The 20,978-nt window shown below is 41.6% G+C and overlaps 1 protein-coding gene across 6 annotated transcripts in view; it reads left to right on the top strand.

Annotated features, from left to right (window-relative positions):
• The window catches only part of grm8b (glutamate receptor, metabotropic 8b), a 161,036-nt gene that overhangs the window by 117,768 nt on the left and 22,290 nt on the right, over window positions 1-20,978 (top strand). For 4 of the 6 annotated variants that reach the window (XR_006096103.1, XM_042410778.1, XM_042410779.1 and 1 more), the window contains 2 exons: window positions 13,382-13,521; window positions 13,666-14,601. Coding sequence is in view for 5 of the 6 variants with exons in the window: in XM_042410778.1 (XP_042266712.1) it covers window positions 13,382-13,521; window positions 13,666-14,601 (1,076 nt within the window). In the remaining variant the exon portion in view is untranslated. Of the gene's footprint in view, window positions 1-5,925; window positions 6,051-9,370; window positions 10,439-13,381; window positions 13,522-13,665; window positions 14,602-20,978 lie in introns of those variants that run through there. The other 2 variants (XM_042410781.1, XM_042410782.1) reach the window with 2 other exon arrangements.

Here is a 20,978-nt window from a genome sequence, read left to right as displayed (position 1 = left end):
CATCATCATCATCAACATCATACGAAGGATTTGTCACAAACAAACGCAACAGAAGAATAAAGAATAACAATAGAGCAAAAGTAAGGTAATAATATGTAAATATAAAGTGCAAAAATGAAATGTTACGTGCAATAAACATTTAAATTATGTCCAGTCCAGTTTTAATACAGTTCAGTTCAGTTATTCAGCAGATCAACAGCTTCTGTGTCTGCTGGTGGAGGATTTTCATGGATCCTTTTTTTTTCTGAGGGAAGAAGTTCAAAGAGTCCAGGGTGGGATGGGTCGGAGATGATCCTGCTTGCACGCCGCCTGGCCCTGGAGGGAGTGTAGCTGATCAACGGGGGGTAGGGGGTGGAAGGAAATCCTGTTTGGTTGCTGTGAGGGAGCTTCTTCAGCTGCCTCAGGAAGAACATCCTTTCTGGGCCTTTCTGGTTACGCGGCTTAATGTTGATGATTCATGGTGTTGCATTCGGTTGTTCACATGAAAAATGGCAGAAATAGTAGAGAAGATCAGACCTGGGGGGTGATGTGGATGCTGATGGGCAGGTGTTGGGGGGGAGGGGGAGGGGTTTCATGTTGAATGATCAGTAACCCCCCCTTACCTCACAAAAATGTGATGCTTCACCAGAAATTGGCGAATTAGAGTCAAACTAGAAAATTCTGGCGCAAATTCTGATGGAGCCGTTTGGTTGGCTGTGATTTTTTTTGAATGACCTCCACAGTCGACATCTGTGGGTCGTTTTCCAGTCGTCTGACATCGTCTCAACACTTGAATTTCTCCACGTTTTCATGGACGTCTGGCTGCGTGACATTGCCGCCATTTTTAATGAAGGGGTAGAAGCGAGGAGGAGGAGGAGGAGGAGGAGGAGGAGGAGGTGGTTGGCTGGAGTAATGAGCGTCTCTCTCTGATAGGAACAGAGAAGCGTGAGGTGGAAAAAGAAGAAGACGATAAAAATCATTATCAGACTTTCCGACCTCCATCAGCGTCTTCGGTTTTGTCGGCGCTGCTGTTTTCCAGCTGCTGCTTTGGCGCCGCCTCATCAACAGGACGACTCATCACTCCCTCATTAACCCTCTGTTCATTCCTCCTCCTCCTCCTCCTCCTTCCTTATCGTCTTCCTCTTCATCTTCCTCTCTTCTTCATCACGGCAGTCCCTAGCTCTTCTCGCGGAGAGGTCACCCTCGCGGTGGATGGAGGCCTTTGTCAGCAGGAAGTGCGAATGCTGACGCCGTCTTCGGGGGAAATCCTCCGCTCGTTATTAATCACCAAATATGGTCGCTGGGTTTTATTTCCTCCTGCTTCCAGATTCATTATTCTCAGCTCGGTGGGAGCTGCTTCAGTCTGATGATCCGTCTGCTTTCACACAACTTTAATAATCACAAAACTTCAACACACACACACACACAGCTGCGGAATATTAAATCTCACACTCCTCCTCATATGTGCTGAGATGAGTAATCTTACAGATCCACTATCACACGTCAGAGGAAATGTCAGGAACTATGAGTTTTTATATTAAAGTTTCTATAATTTTGTGAAAACGAGGAGAGGACTGTAGATTTAGCAGGTGATGGATATGTTTAAAGGACAATTCTGGCTTATTTTGGTAGTTTTGTCCATCATTTCGATCAGTAATAATAACATTTCTCACCAGTTTAATAGCTGAGATGTGAAGCACATGCAGCTACGGTAAGCCATGAGGGAAAAAACACACGTCAGTGAGTCACCTTCCGCAGTTAAACCAATAGGACTGTCCTGCAGTCAATAAGCGTATCAATAGCTCAGGTCCTTATGAGCAAAATGAGCTATCATAGTTATTTTTAACCCCTGCTAGTCCAAGTGACGTGTGCACGTCAAAGTTTGGCTGTTGACTGATCAGTTGTTCGTGTTATTTATCTGTAAACTCTTTAATTTGTAGGTTTTCACTCCTTCTATAAAGACAAAAAGCTCAGTTGCAGGTAATACGTGAGTATAACACGAGTAAAACTTACTGTGAGTAAATGTTTGTTGTTATCTATTATGAAAAAAACTTATTTCTTTTTCTTTCTTTGAAATGAGCAGCTGACACCTTCACAACTCTAATAAAAAGCTTTTTGCAATCAGTTTTCTAAAGGCGAGTCTAAATTCTACATATTTATAATTCATCATTAATCTTGAATGGAATTATTCACCTTGAATATTTATTATTTTCAAATATTTCTGGCTATACTTAAAAAGAAAATTTGCAACACAGCCCCATATTTGAAGCTATTAAAACTAAACTTTGCTGAGTTTTATACATGATGCTGTTCAGCACGTCGTCACATCTGAGAAGCTGGAAGCAGGAAATGTGCGTGAAAAATCAAAATAGCTGCCAGTTAATTTTACCGTTCATCGATTCATAGATTCAACTCAGCGTATCAACATGTTGACGAGGATTTTGGGAGCTGGTCTCTCATCAAACTGAAACTTGGGAAAGTGCTCCCACATCACCGGTCAGAACGACGTCCCTCGTTCATACGATTTATCAGGATCGGATTGATTTTCTCTCCTCCTGCACTCAAACATGAGAAGTGATGTTCGTGTCTCAGGTTGAATCAAGGCCGTCCGCAGGTTTCACAAAAGCTTCGATAAAGCTGTTTTTTCCCTCGTTGGAGCCTTTCAGGACTCGGTGATGAGAATTTAATTCATTTAAAGTAGAAAAGAAAAAAGTTCCAGACACATTCTTTGGTTTCTTCACTCCAGCTGAGGCTGAGTGTGACTGTTTTACTTTCATTTTCAAGGTGAACATGTTTGTTAAACTTCTCAGGGACGAGCGACAATCACAACATGATGAGTCTTCTGTTCAATTTATTTGGCTTAAACTTACAAAACCAGTGTATTTGTATTACAGCTTTCAACAGTTCAAAGTGCTTCACACTAAACATAAAAGACATCAAGACAAAATGTCAAAGAAACACAAGACGATTCATTTCATTATCAATTAATCTGTTGATTATTTTTGCAAATGAGGGAAACCTCAATGATTTTCAAGGCTTACATATAAAACTTTAAAATGAAATGAAATTTTCTCCATTAATCAATTAATTGTTTGGTCTTTAAAATGTCAGAAAACGTTGATCAGTGTTCAACAAAACCCAACATGTCCTCAAAGATATTCACTTTACTGTCATAGAGGACTAAAGAAACCAGTTAAAATGACTCAAAACGGTTAATTTATCAAAATCAATTCATTTTGATAGTTGACAACTAATTGATTAATCAACTAATCATTGCAGCTCTACACAAATGAGACATGATGTTAGAAATGGGGCCAAAACTATTAAAAACACGTCAGTGAGTCTTGGTAACATGTTCCTTCATCATGAAGAGTTTGGTCACGTTAGTCTGATTAGAAACGGCTCCAAAGACTAATAACAGCGATCAGATTGTAACTCACCACTGTGCACACTTGTTGAGCTGCATGTCACAACCTCTCGACTTTGTACCACATTATAAATTTCTAAAAGAACTTCAGTAGGTTGTGATATGAACCACAACAAGGAGGAATAAGAAACATCAGGCTTTGGATACAAACACACAATACCTGTTAGTAGATCAGTTCATCAGCTTGTTTCAGGTTCCAGGTACTTTAGAACCAGAAGAATTCATCTCCAGAACTAAAAGTCTCCCTGTTTGCATCTGATGCACCTGAGCGACCAGGTAGATCCTGCAAATTAGACCGATGAGGAATTAAAAAATGACGGCAGTGCTTGAAACTCAGTGTTCACACAAGAGGAAACTTGGTATCTTTGTATTTCCTGCTGCATGAGTTGGATGTAAATGAATGAATGAAAAGCAGAACAGTAAATCACCCGCCGAGTGTTTGTTGCTTTTATTTCTGCTGTAGAACATAATTCACCGGCTTTGTTCTCGCTACCGCTGCTCCCTCTCTTCATTCACTCACTCTCTAGCTCGCTCGCTCGCACTCTCTCTATTTTTCCTCTCGCTCCTTTTAAAAAACGGATCAGGAAGTCGACAACAGACACTTTTAACACGAAGAGAAACGTCCTCCCCCCTGTCCCAAATGAATGAAGCGGTACACAAGTTGATGAAGGCCCCCCCCCCCTCCTCCAGTAGGGGCTTTTTAGGAGGTAAAACGATCTTCCTGGGTCTTCATATAGAACGTTGGTGGAGGAACCGACTTCTTCAGAAGGTTCTTAAGTTCCTGCGGTGGGAACGCCGCTTTTGACGGAGCTGACGCCTGAGTAATGAAAGTAATATAAATCGTTAGTTTTGCTGCTAAGTAATGAGTAAAGACATGTTTTTACAATGAGTTATGTGTATCAGTAACTGTCCCAACACTGATCATGACACTGAAATGGAATAAAATCAATCTTCTGCATTGATGAAAACACAAAAGTCCTTCTTTCCTCTCCTCTCTGGTACATCTGCCGTCCACTCTCGGCGAGATCCTCCTGTAAATTTTAATACTTCAGACAGGAGATCTTCCCATACAGTCCCCATATGTCTCCCCCGTCCCCTCCTCCCGCCTCCTACCTGAGGACGGGGATTCAATTTGAATAATTTTCCTATCTACCTGCTCAGCACGGAGAGATAGGAGAGACGCAGAAATGAAACAGAGAGACGGAGCAGATTTTGTGGCTGATGTGTTTGAGCTCTCAGGGATTCATCTCTCTCTGTGTGTCGGGCCTGATGGATGTGTGGAGCTGCTGCTGGATGTTATTTCTGCAGGAGGAGGAGGAGAGACATTAAACATTGAATCAGCGGTGAACTTCCCCCGCAGGGCTGAAACAGTAAATCTGTGCTCATTTAAAGCCGGGTTCTTGCTGCGCTGCACGTCGTGGCTTTTTTTTTTTTTTTTTTTTTTTTTTTGAAACATTAAAACTGTTTGTTGCATCGTTCGGTGAATTAAAGCAAATGAGGACAGAAACAGGAAACGTGTCACAGACAAGAAGATTAGTCAGTCATCTTTCAGATTAAAGCCCGGAGGAGAAATCTTTCTCAACTCGGCACAAAAAAAGCAGATCCAGGATATAATGTGCTCGTGTGTTACTGTATTTCTATCCTTGTGGGGACCCAGAAGAGAAGACTGAGACGACTACTGAGGCCTGTTCCTGGATGAAAACACGCCGGCGCTTCCTGTAAATACAGAAGAAACCTAACAAGTGGACTCAGGGTACCAGAGAGAGACATTTTGGCTTTATTTTGACATTTTTATAGAGTCAGTGATGACCTGAATATGATGAAACGATGAGTTAACCTGCAGCCTCGGAGAACATGTCAGCTTCTCCGCGCGCTGCGAAAGCACACGTGCATCACCGCTGAGTCCTGGCTCAGCAGCATGTGGCGCATGTGTGTTTTGTGCCTGATCGAGCTTATTAAGGTCTACACACACACACACACTCACACACGCCGATGTCATGCTGTGTTTGGGGCTTTCCTGTGTGAATCTGTGAGCAGCATGCTCGGTTGAACCTTCACATACATCAAACGTTGACATGAATCAAACTCGAGCTGCTTCTCTGTTTTTTTTTCTGCTTCGCTTCTCTTGAGCGCGGGGCAGTGGGGTTACCCATAATTCCATGTATGAAATGCGGGAAAATCCAGCAAGCGAAGCGGCGCTCCGTGGCAGCAGCGGCCGGGAGGCTAATCGGCAACTCAGCCGTGCGCTCCTCGCCCCTGTGCTTATTTTTAGAGGAGCGTCGGGAGGCTAATCGAGACACTTGTGCTAATGTTAGCGCTCGCTGTGCTAAAGCCATCTGCATGAGGCCTTTTGTGGTAACGTTCCTGTTTGAACATGATCAGCAGAGCGAGGGAGGGAGGGAGCGGCGTGGGAGGGAGGAAGAGGGGGAGGGAGGATGTCAGGGAGATTCCCCCCTGATTCATTTGGACAGCCGATGCTTACTAAGAGGCGATAAAAGCTGCTTGTTGCCGTTTTTAAGGGGGATGCAGCGTGACTGACCCTGTGGAGCTGCAGGAAGAGAGAGAACCCTTTTTCAGTCGGATCAGTGATGGAGGGAGGAGGAGGAGGAGGAAGAGGAGGAGGAAGGGGGAGCAGATACTGTAGGTGAGGTGATGAATATGTGATCGTCTCCTGCTGTGACTTCACTTTAAATATGCAGCTTTTTTTAAAAGTGCTGAACAAAGCAGGAAGAGAGAACTCTGCCGTTTGTTACGGCACTGTGGAAGCATTAAAGGAGTAGTTCAACATTCTCTTTCATTCCCAGAGTGAGATGTTCACGTGGGTCTCTATCTCATGTCTTCACAGCAGCAGTCGACCATCCAAACTCCGTCTCCTTTGTTTCTGTTCTACATGACACAGCTGAGTTGGTTTATTCTAGTGTCTGGATCCTCTCTACTCAACATACTCCAGTTCTTCTCTGCATACAAAGTTTGCAAAGATGTCTGTTTTCATACAGCTGTCCATCCGCACTGAAACCCAGGAAACACAGAAAACAACTGAATCTTCTTCTTCTTCTTTTCATAGTTTATCTGCAGGTCTTGAAAAGTCTTAAAAAGCATAGAATTTATTTAAAAGACTTGAATTTCATTCATAAAGGTCTGAAATATGTTTTCTAGCCTGCTATAGGCAGTGATGTTAGTTATAAAATGTTTTTTTTTAAAATGTGATTTTAGCAAAACCTGGCTGGAAAATCAGCTATTCTGTTGTTCCAGACGTTTGACTGTAAATGAATTAATTATTTTTCATTTGTTAATCCATTCATCCATTCTTCTTCTGCTGCTTAGCAACATCTGATCATGATTAATAAGTATCAGTTATATTATTGGGAATGATCGTTATATTCTGCAAGGAAATAATGACAAAAGTCATTTCACATTGCATTTGATAAATAATTCTAGACCTTATTACCCCTGATGGGTTTTTGATATCTTTCATACTTTGTCTGTGAAACAGGTAACTGTGGAAAGTGCACACGAGCCTTCGATGTCTTAATGCTGAGAACGTTTATTGAACATCAAGATGATGTCTCTTCCCGTTCTGCCCTCTGGAGGTCTGACTCTTAGTCTTTAACCCCAACAGATCGACCTACAATATGAAAACATTCATATAATTGGTTCATTAGTTTCTAAACACTTTACTCGTGTTAGTTCAGGTCACGTCGCATCGAACTTCAGGCGACCGTCAGCGCATTCTGGTTTGAATGATTGTGCCAAAGGAATCTATGCAGTCACCTATCTGTGTTGTCAAGGAAGGCCCCCTCCGACCTTGGTCACCACGGCAACGCCAATTTATCCTTTATCAGAGAGGCTTCTGCTTCCCCCAAACATCACACAGTTACTCTGAGTCTGAAGGAGAGGAGAGAATATCTTCTTCTACTTAAGAATTGTAGCTTGACCCGATGTAACCCCTAAAGATGGGAAATTCCATAATAGCATTAAATTGGATTCCAAGTGGTATTAAAACTGTCTGTAAAAGTCATAAATTGAACTTGGTGAAGCTGCAGCGTGATACAGTTGGGTTAGACTGCTGTTCTGTCTCCTGCTGCTCTGTGTGATCATCTATACTGTGTTTTAACGTTTAATTGTTCTCATTTACACATGTTTCAACAGAATATATATGATGTGAAATAGTCATTTTATTGCTGCTCATAAATACTACCTGTTAACCAGCTCATAAGCTGCTGCGCTGCGCTGCTGATCACATCATTATTTTATTATCGTGACATCTTCTGACAGATGCATAAATAAATACAGGTTGATGGGAGCAGCTGCGTCGCATTCAGCTGTACTGACATTTAAAATAAGAGAGCACAGAGAAAGGTAGAGAAGAGAGAGAAGTTGTCTTCTGTAATTTAATTTACTGCCACACAGCCCCCCCCCCCCCCCCCCCCCCCGAATGTGACTGTGCAGGTTTTCATCATAGTTTTGTAAAGCTCAGTTTTCCCCGTTCACACACTGAAATACCAACCTGACATTTCAAGATTTATCTTCTCTGGAGATAGTTTTGGAAAAGCTCCATGTGGGTGAGAAAAATGCCAGATTAGTGTTAGAAAGGAAGCGACGGAGAAACAAATGGCTTGATGTGGATGTGTTGTTAGCCAGTTAAAGAGGACATATTCTGCACATCTACAGCTCTATGTTTATATTCTGGGGCTCTACTGGAATATATTTGCATGATTTCCAGTTAAAAACCCCTTATTTACCTTCTACTGGTCCTTTATGCAGCCCCTCAGTTCAGCCTCTGTCTGAAACAGGCCGTTTTAGCTCCTGTCTCTTTAAGGCCCCGCCTCCTGATGAGCCCACTCTGTTCTGATTGGCTGACTTCCGGCTGCTCTGGAGGCTACGTAAACAAACTGTAGAAGCAGGTTTTACTACTTTTCTTCATTCTTCATGGACATGAACAACATATGGGGAAAACCTTAGCAACAACAGCTCCTAGCAGCTCCTGTCTCTTTAAGGCCCCGCCTCCTGATGAGCCCACTCTGTTCTGATTGGTCAGCTTTCAGGAAGCTTCCTCCGGCTCCGGAGGCTACGTAAACAAACTATAGTAGCAGGATTTCACTTCTTTTTCTCCTTCTTTACTCCAAATGTCAACTTCTCAAATCCATCCGTACATGTTGGAGCTGAATCACATCTGAAATATGAGAGTGAACAACACATGGAAACACCTTAGCAACCACCTTAGCAACCAAGGATGAAACCCAACATTGTAAGTCATCTGCTGTGATCTACCAGAAATACAATTCTGACCTGTCAAATATTGTGCAAAAGCAGATATTAACTTTTTCGAAGACATCTGACTAGAGCTGCAACTGACAGTAATTTTCATTACTGATTAGTCTGTCGATTATTTTCTCGATTAAATTATTAGTCGTTTGGTCTATAAAATGGTGAAAAATGTCAATCAATGTTTCCCAAAGCCCAAGATGACATCAGATGTTTTCTTTTGTCCCGACCAACAGTCCTCAACCAACGATATTCAGTTTACTGTCATAAAGGACTAAAGACACCAGAAAATATTCACATTTTAGAAGCTGAAATCAGAGAATTGGGACATTTTTTTCTTTAAAAAAGACTCAAAATAGTTGGCAATTATTTTCTGTCCATCGTCTAATCATTGCAGCTCTACATGTGACAAATAAAAACAAGCCAATCTGAAGAGAAATCATAAAATGATAATGACAGTTCAGTTGAAAATGACAGAAGAGCTGAATGAGGACAGGAGGCAGCAGAGTGAATGTTGAAAGCTGCAGTCAGACTGAGTGAATGTGAACGTTGGGAGACATTATCACACACATGAATGGACGAGCTGACAGGCTGCAGCTCCGAACCGCCCACGCCGTCGTCCGCCACGGTCCCCAGAAACGATCGATGCAGGAGACAAGTTCAATAAAAAGTCTGAGACATCGCTCCGCTGTGTTTCAGATCGACACCACGCGCCGCCTGTCAGCGAGGTGAAGAAGAGCCGCTGCTGTCGGATCGGGTTCGGGTCCGACCGGTGGATTAATGAAGTATCAACTCTCTGAATGAAGAGCTCTGATCTGCTGACGAGCTCCAGCTGTGAAATCACAGACTGCAGAAGCATCAATGCATCGATGACTTAGAAATAAAGTCCCACAGTCAGTCAGACCGGGTTTAAGAGATGTGCTCAGTGGAAACAAGTTGGAAAGCAAAGAATAAAAATCTCTTTTACTAGACCTCGATACACTGTCTCAATCTTACAGATAATAATAATAATAATACGAGGAAGAAAGATCAAGACAGTTGACTGGAAATCACTTTAAATGCAGCTCAGTGTCTCTGAGAATCTACACACACATTCATACTTACAAAATTCATTACATTCCCTGATGAAATTGATCGATCGGTGCCTGTTCTGGATTAGTTTGTAAGTGTTATCTGCTGGATGTTGACAGTTAAATTCATCTAACAGCCAGTGGCTCACCGCCCCCCTACACACCGTCTACACATCACCACTAACAGACCAGAGAGGAAGAACGAGACTGAACTGAGTTTGTCAGTCAGGTGAACTGCAGCTCACTACAGCTAATGTTAATATAGAAAGTCATGGTGTCTAGAGCTGGACAGACAGGAGCTTCTCTGGTTATTCTGCATCTGTTTGACCAGTAGAAAGCTTCTTCTTTGTGGCTAAACAACATGGAGTGCAATAACTTAAGTAAGTGTTGTTTGCTGGCTATTAACAGGACTCTTACAGGCTAAACAAAATCAAACTGCTGATGAAGGCAGACCCTCTGAGAATGAAGCTATTGAGTGGACTTTCAGGAGCAGGATCACGCCACTTCCGGCATTCCTATAAATACCACCTAACCCTCTCCTCTTCTTCCGCTCTTCCTGTTTTTTCCTGATTCTTCCACTCCTTCGTAGGGTACTGAGGGGTTTGTGGCGGATTCCCCATAAGCTTCCCCAAAACGCAGTCAGCAACCGGAAGAACTGTGCACATGAATTGTTTTCCGTAATAAATCATCCAGAAGCATTTTGTTGATGGTGTGGTCCTCGCTAGTGACTATAATCACGGTAATGACGGGCAATCAAAACAGTCTGCATGTTTCACTGCGGTGGTAAAATCAGTAGACTGGCGCATGTCTTGATCTAAATAGATCTGAGGATTATTAGACCAGATCCAACGTGTGGTGGACCTGAACAGACCCACCGAGGAGAGAACACCGTATTTCATGACAATGTGACCATTAGATTTGGATATTTCTTGTGTAAAAGTTCATTGTTGAGCTGAGGGTGGCACTAGAGGAAGGATCAGAGGTATACTTATTGAAATACAGAACCAAGACTCACAGCGATAACAATGAAGCAGACCTCCTGCTCAGTTCCTGGGTCTGGGACCCTTAAAGACCCCCAGTTGGACAGACGGCAACGTAGTTAGTTGTTAGCTTAGTTAGCAGTTATTGTATGTTAAAGGAACGTGTTCACAATGTTTCCAGTGCGTCTTTAAACCAGCAGCCAGGTGTCCATATGAACAGTGAAAGAGGTTTTCCTCGCTGTAATCATTCCTCCTGTTCATACTGGATATTAAAAGATCCTTCAGATGTGCTTTCAATGGAAGTGATGGAGACCAAAATCCACAGTATGTCCACACAGTCATTTAAAAGTCTGTGTGAAGCTTCTATTCAGCTTCAGCAGTCTGAGTTAGTCATATCAAGTGGATATCTGACACATTTAGAGTCTTTTTAGCATCAAATTCCCTCTTTGTGTTTCCTCGGACAGTGTTTCCCTGTTGAGCTGCAGGTGGAAGTATAGTAACAAAAAGAGGAACTTTGGCACTAAAAAGACTGTAACGTTGAAAGATATCTACTTGATTTGACTCATTTGGACGCTGAAGCTTCATATTAGCTTCAGATAAACTTTGAAATACATTTTTGTCCTCCATCACTTCCATTGTAAGGTCATTATGAAGGGATCTTCTAATGGTCAGTATGAACAGGAGGAATGATTACAGCAAGAAAAACAGCTTTAATGTTCATTTGGGCTCCTGACTGGTTGGTTTCAGACAGACTTGTAAAATTGTGAACTGTCCTTTAAGTGTATGTTTTTCTTTAAAGGAAATAAGATTAAACATGTGAACCCAGCGGTTTTCTCCTTTAAGAGACTCAAAGAGCTTTATATTCTGGATTCTACTGTAACGTCTGTTTTTATCCTTTAAGACAGATCGTGTGTTTGTGCAGCGTCTTTATTGTGTTTAATGACAAAGCCGCAGCATGTTTCACCACAGAGTTATCGTGATTATCATGTTTGGAAATAATGTGGAGCGAGGATGATAATTCTGTATCAACACAGCTTCTGTGAAGTGAAATGAAGTGAAGTGAAGTGAAGTGGGGGGATGGAGAGGACGAGGTGGCGGCGTTGGAGTGTGGGGGGGGGGGGTTTCTACATCCTGAGGCGAGCTGTGGTGATTCATCTCTCGCGCTGATGTGATTTGTGATGCTTTTATTCATGTTGAAGAAGGAAATCGGGGCAGGATAGAATCAAAACCGACGCCTACTCGCTTCATTATAAATCTGTTTCTTTTCTCTTTTTTTTTTGTTGTTCTGCTCTTTAACTCCAATCTGCTGCTCTTCCTCTCGGCTTCAGCAGCTCCAAACTAATCCGCTTCAAGTTCAAGACTCCGCCGTCCCCCATGTTAAATTTGCCTCGTAGCCATGAAGGCAGCACTTATTGTACGAAACAACACAATACAGTGAATACATGAGCTGAGAGAAAAGACTGAAGTTTAGGAGGATTAACTGAAGCTCTGATGTTTAAACACTGTAAAATACTACATTTGGATTTAAAACTGATGCTTTTAGTGTTCCCGATTCTACATGGCCAAAAGTATGTGGACACGCACACGTTCCAGCCCGATCCCGCCTTCTAGAAATCATGTTTACAGTCTGTTCTCCTACTTTTTGTTTTACCAAATATGTTTTGTAGGAAACTAGGAAAGCTAAATGTTTTGATTTTGGCAGGTAGGAGAATTTGACAAAAATAAATTCTGAATGCCATCTGGATTTGTAAAAAAATTTAAATACGTGCTGTCAGTGTAAACACAGCTTGTTTGTACTGTGCTTACTGTCAGAAAGTAGTGAGTAACATCACTCATTAAGGCTCATTATTCTCATCTTTGTGGATATATCATAAATAAATCAGATATAAAAAGCATAAAAATGTTGCAGTAAAACAGTCTGTAGTTCATCCTTTTATTATTTAATTTCTCTGTGAGATGATCAGCTGCTCATTTACATTTTTTTCTTTTCAGTCTTTTCAGCGTTTTCTGAGCTTTTCTGTCTTGCATGTATTAATGAAAATCTGTAAAGAATGAAAACAATGAGCCTCAAATGTTTTTTTAAAATGGTTTTGGGATTTTTGAAGGGGGCGGACAGTATCCTCTGTAAATTCATGGATTAAAAAAAAAAAAACAGCTTGTTTTGTTAAATATGTGGTGATAATCTGCCTGTAGTAAGTATGTAAATCCTCAGAATATGATTATTTTTACATATTACTTCGGTATGTAGCAGTTTTTACATCATTGCTCTGGAGAAATCATGTCTGACTGGAGTCAGCAGATGTTATTTCCCTCATGTTTCAGTTGTTTTTATTATTATTAAACTGCTGTCTGGGTGCAAACAGTGTCAAACAGCATGAGATTTCTGTTTGGCAGGAGGGATTTAGTCAATATGGCAACAAGACGTTTGTGTGGTTGTTTTGGCGGCGAAACTGTGATAAAGATGAGTCAGACTGAGAGGAAAACCTGCATCACATCCACAGAAAACACAGAGAATATCAGGAAGAAATGAGAGTAAAAAGACAAACAGACTCTTCTGTCAGCTGCAGAAGTAAAGAAACTGATTAACTGAGTAAAAGAAATTAATATATAGTAAGACAACAACATCTGACACCGGTTCTTTGCTTTGTGTTTTTTTACAGGAAGTGCGGGGACTCCGGTCATCTTTAACGAGAACGGCGACGCTCCCGGACGCTACGACATCTTCCAGTATCAGATCAACAACAGGTCGACGGCAGAGTACAAGGTCATCGGACACTGGACCAATCAGCTGCATCTAAACGTAAGGACCACGAACCAGCGTCAATGATTTTAACACCATTAAAGCCTGTAATGTAATAGTAATGATATTTATATGGAAAACAACATATTTATAAGTCAGACTTGATGAATGTTAACCAGCCTGGTTCCTCCGTCCTCCCTGCAGATGGAGGCCCTGCAGTGGACGACGGGCGACTCCTCCCTGCCGGCCTCGGTGTGCAGCCTGCCCTGTCGAACCGGCGAGAGGAAGAAGGTGGTGAAGGGCGTCCCGTGCTGCTGGCACTGCGAGCGCTGCGAGGGATACCACGTCCAGGCCAGCGAGTTCAGCTGCGAGCTCTGCCCCTACGAGAAGAGACCCAACCACAACCGCACCGGCTGCCAGCCCATCCCCATCATCAAGCTGGAGTGGCACTCGCCCTGGGCGCTGGTGCCCGTCTTCATCTCTGTTTTGGGCATCATCGCCACCACGTTTGTCATCGTCACCTTCGTCCGCTTCAATGACACGCCAATCGTGCGTGCCTCGGGGCGGGAGATGAGCTACGTGCTGCTGACGGGTATATTCCTGTGCTACATCATCACCTTCCCGATGATCGCCGCGCCCGATGTTGTCATCTGCTCCTTCCGCCGCATCTTCCTGGGCCTCGGGATGTGCTTCAGCTACGCCGCGCTGCTCACCAAGACGAACCGCATCCACCGCATCTTCGAACAGGGCAAGAAGGCCGTGACGGCGCCACGCTTCATTTCCCCGGCCTCCCAGCTCGTCATTACCTTCTCACTCATCTCAGTTCAGCTGCTGGGCGTCCTGGTGTGGTTCGCCGCCGACCCCCCGCACACCTTCGTGGATTACGGCGAGCAACGCACGCAGGATCCCGAGAACGCTCGCGGCGTCCTCAAGTGTGACATCTCCGACCTGTCGCTCATCTGCTCGCTGGGCTACAGCATCCTCTTGATGGTCACATGTACTGTTTACGCCATCAAGACGCGCGGCGTGCCAGAGACATTCAACGAGGCCAAACCCATTGGATTTACTATGTACACGACCTGCATCATCTGGCTCGCCTTCATCCCCATCTTCTTCGGGACGGCTCAGTCGGCGGAGCGGGTGAGTGGGCATCAATGATAAATAATGTAATGTCATAATTTATGTAACATTCAGCCTTCGAGCAGAGTTTATAAATGGAAACACGCACCGTCAGCAACATCTGCATGTACTCACACACACATACGACACCGATGACACCGTGTTGAAGTCCTGCAGCTTGTGATGCTCTCGTTCTGCACAAACTGAAGTCTGCTGCTTTACTTTTGTACTCTTCCTTTAATTTTTTTAGTGGCATATTTGTGAATACTTCGTCTGAGATTGCAACTTTAATTTTTTCATGATATGTTTTGTAATTAATACACAGAGAGGTATCCAGTCCTGGAAACACATTTACCATCAAAACTCATTTCTAGCTGTCGATTTTACCGGCTAGAACAATTAATTTAGTAGCTAACGCTAACGCTAACGCTTTTGGAGTAGCTCAGGTAAGAAGTGAACGTCTTCACCAGCTGATGATACATTAGGAAGACATGAAGAAATACAGTGTTCTTGAACAGCAGTGTAGAGCTAGTTAGTCTATATAGTTCAGTATTATAAGACTAACACAACCCTAAATATAGATGCTAACTACAGAGGAACATACTGCATAAAGGTTAGATTCATGATTCATTGCTCATATTTTCATACAGTGTTTTTCCCCTTTAGAAGGAGGATTAACTGTGTTTGACAGACATAACATTATCTCTAATATTAGCTGCTAACATTAGCCGTATTGATACAGTAACACCCAATGATCGGCTTTTTCCAACATAACCTGTCACCCCACAAAATAATGTCATTAGCTAATAATATGCTAACTCTTGGCCTTGGAAATAACGTTAGCAAACACTAACGTTAGCAGCTTAAATCCATTCCTTGCCATTTTATATAAATAAAGTAGTGTAAACTAGCTCCACCTCCAGCAGCTACAACAGTAACATGCTGCTCTAACACTGATGCTTCACTATTAATAATCTAATGATGTCATATATAATAATATATCAGTCAGAGGGACCAAACCACTACTTTTACTGCAATACTTTAACTACATCAAGCTCATAATACTTATGTACTTCTACTGTAGCAGGATTTTTCATGCAGGACTTTTACTTGTAATGGAGTATTTTTACATTGCTGTATTGGTACTGCAGTAAAGGATCTGAGTACTTCTTCCATCGCTGGTCACAGCGGCTAACAGTTAGCTGCTAATGGACAATAAAGGCATCCATGCTGTAAGCTGCTTGTGTAAACTTTCAACGTCTTGTTTTCTGTCTCTACATGTGTTAAATACAGAAGATGAAAGATGATTTGGTCGAGAGGCAGGACTGTCTCTACAAATCAGAGTTGGTAACACTCTGTTCTGACTGACTAATTGATGATTGATTTGTTTCTGATCACCACAGGCGCAGCCCAGCCTGCTCTGCAGCCTCTTGACACAAAACTAATTAGAGCAGAATTAAATTTAGCACATTCAGACAACAGTTTTTTGGGTAGAGTTTGCTGCAAGAGAGCTGCCAGATGGAAGATTTTGCTCATTATCTTGTCTTTGGGGAGATCTGGAGGACAGGTGGAGCGATTCACTGAGATTTCCCCTAAATATAGTTTATCAGCCTTTTTCTGCTGCTACTGTTCAGTTACAAATTTAACTTATTTACTTTGATAGAGAAAGATTAAAACCAGGAACAAAAGGAACGGAGCGTTACTGGGATTAGTAACTGTAATATAATTACTGATTTTCAAATTGTAATCTCTTGCACTACTGTTACTGAACTAAGTATTTAGATTACTGTAACGTGCCACAAAGTAATGCATGACTGCCCGACAGTGTCCACAACAAGCTGAACAAATGTGACACACAATATATCTTTTTAAAGATGAACCAGCATCTCAGAACACAACAGCATCTGAACAGACAGCTCGAACAAAACTCAGATCAAACTGTCAAACTAGGCGGTGGAGATCGAATAAATATTTAATGTACTGTTTAGCTGTAATTTGAGAAAGTTTGTGACGCAGCCGCCATATTGGAAACAGCCACTGGAGGACACGGAGGGACTCACATGCACGCTCACATGCACTAACATGCACGCATGGCCGGACTGGGGGGGGAGTGTGACTTCATTCTCTGCTCAGGACGCCATTACTCCACTATATCTTTACGTAGACCTTCAGTGCACGACGGTTTCTGAAAGATTCTTGCACAGATTTGAGTGTGCAGGAGCTTTTTTTCATTTAGTTTGATATTTTTTAGCTCCAGCACTTCAGCTTAGTCTGATACCAGGTGAACGGTGTATTTTTTCTCCGTTACTGACACTGAACACAAAAAAGTGAAGTTCTGGCCTGGTTTGATAACAGCTTTCCTTCTCTTTATCATTTTCAACACTGCAGCTGTTGTATTTCCATGTTTTTTGTATTGTATTTAGTCCACTTACATGTTATGCTGTAAAAATAATAAATACATAAAAGTAGTAGGAGCTAGAAGTATAAAAACAGTTTTGACTGAGACTGAATTAGTTGTAACTACTTTTAATTCTAATGTTTTTAAAATCACATCAAGTTTTAATGTCACTCTCTTACTGCAGTGCTTCTTGTATAATTGAGCTTTAAGCCTCAGTTAAGTTATTTATATGTTTTAAGTTATAATATTCATATTGTGAAGAGGTTAGCTCTGTCTCATCAGTTTGAATCTTGAATCCATATTTAAACACAGACGGGTGTCCATCTCTCCTCATATACAACCACCTCTTATCATGTAACTGTAGTTCCATATTTAGGTCACATCATGACCTGGACCTTGGAGTTTAGGTCATTTTGTGAACAGCTGAGTGACTGACATGTTCATGTTTCTTGGATACCGGATCTGATGAGGGCTAGAAATGGCCGACGGCAGGCAGGTTCTTTTTTTTTTTGCCCCGGGTTATTTTTTCCCAGAGAAGTGACTGAGGCAGCAGATTTGGAGCGTTCAGACATGCTCAGATGAAGATTACATCACAGTCCCCAAAACAGACTGAGATGTCACATCTAACAGCCGGAGGTTTTTTTACCCCCGAGGCTTCACAGAGCAGACGTCTGCAGATAGCAACCACTTCTTCTGCAACAAATCAGTTTTTTTTACAGAAAAACTGAAGCCAAAAGAAAAGATTCTACTAAGAAGAACATGTCCTAATTCATTATATAGAGAAAAATATAATATATTAGTGGTTCCCAAAGTGGGTGCCATGAGATTAATCATATCATCGCTCATCTACTGTGTGTTTTTAACAGAGTCTCCAGTTTATGGATGAAATATGATGTCACTTATGTCTCTTATACAGATTATTGGTACCCTTCCTTGCATTTTATGAAAATAATGCACCATTCATTGTTGAAATGAAAAGATATTTTATTATCATTGCGTGTCTATGTTTGGTTTGAAAATAACTGAATTCATGTTTATTCTACAAAGACATTATAAAATAGTCTGAACTAAAAGGTACCCTTTAGAAGTAGTTAGAAATAATTGGTTTGTAGTGATACTTTAAGCAGCCAGTTTAAAAGGAGAAAATTGCTCACTCTGTTGTTTTGTGCCACTGTGTGCATTACAAAGAACTTGGAAAACAGAAGGAAAACTAGAAAGTGGTCTGAAGAGTTAATAGCCAAGCATGTTCAACGTAAAGGTTACAAGACTATCTTTAAAGAGTTCGATGTTCCTGTGACCACTGTTGCCAGTATTATTAAGAAGTTTAAGGCCCGTGGAGCTGTAGCCAACATCTCTGGATGTGGTCGCAAGAAGAAAATTGGCCAGAGATTGAACAGAAGGATTGCTCAAACGGTCGAGAAAGAACCAAAGAAACTTCAGTACAGATCCAAGCTGATCCTCAAGTTCAAGGTACAATAGGTTCAAGTCACATCATCCGTCGCTGTCTGAATGAAAATGGGCTCCATGGTCTGGTCTGGACTGGACTTTGCCAAAAGGCATGTTGACAAGCCGCAGTCCTTCTGGGAGAATGTGCTGTAGACAGATGAAACTAAATTAGAGCTTTTTGGTAAATCACACCATCCTTGTGTTTGCAGAAGAAAAAATGGAGCCTTTAAAGAAAAGAAAAACATGAAGGAGGCTTAGTAATGTTTTGAGGTATCTTTGCTGCCTCAGGCACTATCAAGACATTTTGGAGTGAAACATATAGCCCAGTGTTTTAGTCGCAGGTCAGGGGCTTCCAGCAGGATAATGACCCCAAACATACATCAAAAAGCAGCCAAGAGTGGATGAGAAGAAAACGTTGGACTATTCTGAAGTAGCTGCTATGAGTCCTGATCTGAATCCCATTGAACATCTGTGGAAAGAGCTGAAACTTGTAGTTGGGAGACGGCAGCCATCAAACCTGAGAGAACTGGATCAGTTTGTTCAAAAACAGTCTGAACTACCAGTGAAGAAGAGTCTGAACTACCAGTGAAGAAGAGTAGAAACCTTATTCAGAGTTACAGAAAGAGCTTGACTGCAGTTATCACCTCCAAAGGCTGAACTACTAAATATTAAGTTAAGCGGACCAATATTTTCATTTGTTTTATTGTATTAAATAATATGTTAAGTTGTAAATCAAAAGCAAAGTTTCAGTTACATTCAATATGAAATAAAGAATGATGGATACCTTCTACTTCTGTCACTTTCAACTTAATACAGAGAAAATTTAGTGTTTTTTTAAAAAAGGTGGAAGGTTACCAATATATATACAGTCTGAGACAACGACTGATCTGAAGCCACATGACCATATACCCAACCCATCCTTGTAGGACTGATATGTGTGTGGATGTATTTTTTTTTTTTTACCTTTTTGAATTTTTTTGTGCTTCATACCCTATTTTAAATGTTGTTTGTGATGTGTTTCATGATGACCCTGATGAAGGCCGCAAGCCGAACAGTAAAGTTGTTCTACATACTAGGGGTGTGCCCGAATACAAATACGTTATTCGGCAAACAACATACAAATATTTTTAAAATTATTTGTTTTTGGGAAGAAAAAAAACCGAAACATCTCAAATACCAGCAAGCAGGTCAGTTATAGTCGCTATCTCAGTGTCTCTCCTCTGCTCCGCTGTGACGTCTATCAGCAGGTCTCAGTGAGGGGAGTCACATCCACCTGCTACATGACGCACATTTCTTAATTTGGACATCACTGTCATTTTCATCTTTAATTATCTAAAATTATAAGTGTAATAAAAACAAAAACAGGATTTTTAAGCCTCTTTCCACTTTTATTCGAATACAAATGCAAATAATTTTGCTGCCTCAACAAATACAGATACAAATATAAACACTGGGCCCTCTGCACATCCCTACTATATACTACAACTGTTGCTGGAGTTTTGACTGCAGTCAGTAAGCAAGCAAAGACGACGTCTCCGCAGCAACATGGTGGAAAAGTTTTCTTGCCTTGAAGGGAGAGAGATAAGGAAACACAAATGTGAGAACTCTTTCCAGGACTATTGGCGACTGAAGCTCGGTGTCTGGAGAAGGCAGAGCAGCATCCTCGCCACACCAAGCGTCTCCTAACAAAATGAGTCGTCCTAACGTTACCACAAACACTTTGCAACGTGACTCCAGTGATGTTGGACAGTTTTTGAATGGGTGTACAAATAAATGTGAATAAATAAACATGACTTGCTTAGGCCTGAGCAAGTTATATTTGGAGGTTGGATGGCTCGAGGTGCTGTGACAAATAATTTCCTTTGAAGGGAAACTCTGTATAAGAAAATATAGAGAATATTATATTTTCCTCTGACCACACAGCAGACAGGCTGTTAATTGTGGAGAGAATCCCAACAAACACCTGAGGCCGTATTATTCATTATTCACTGAACACTGTTGTGTCTGCATGTGAATAATGTGACTGACTTCATATCATCAGACCAGCTAAATCAATAAACACCTTTGCATCCAATTAACAATTCAAATTCAAAACCAAGTCTGCTAACAGCCACGTCTGAGTTCATTTATTCAGTGAAATCATCCAACCAGAAACCAAATTTGTCGCCTCGATTTAGAACAATTTTGAAATATGTTTGCACAGCAGTAAAAGCTGAAGATAAAGGCATCAGAAAACTATTTTGACCTGAAGTTGAAGCCCTAAGCCCTAAGAGTTGAAGTGGCAGTTAATAAAGACTTACTGAAAGTTTAAATGGCAGTTAAAAGTGCGTTTACCTGCTAAAGGATTTGAATTTTCAGCTTCAGTACACTTCAGAAGTATTTGCGGTGTCAAAGTGAAAAAAGTTGAAGATTCAGTTAAGCACTAAACTCAACATGTTGAGTCTTTGTAGCTTCTGAAATGTCTGTGTGGCAGTAAAAGGAGATGAAGATGTTAGAAGAAATGAAGTTTCACCTGACGTGACATTTAAAACAGATTTACTGAGAGAAGCTGAAA

The sequence above is a fragment of the Thunnus maccoyii genome, chromosome 5 (genome assembly GCF_910596095.1).
Source record: "Thunnus maccoyii chromosome 5, fThuMac1.1, whole genome shotgun sequence".
Taxonomy (NCBI): Eukaryota; Metazoa; Chordata; class Actinopteri; order Scombriformes; family Scombridae; genus Thunnus; species Thunnus maccoyii.
This window is presented reverse-complemented; position numbering and strand designations above follow the sequence as displayed.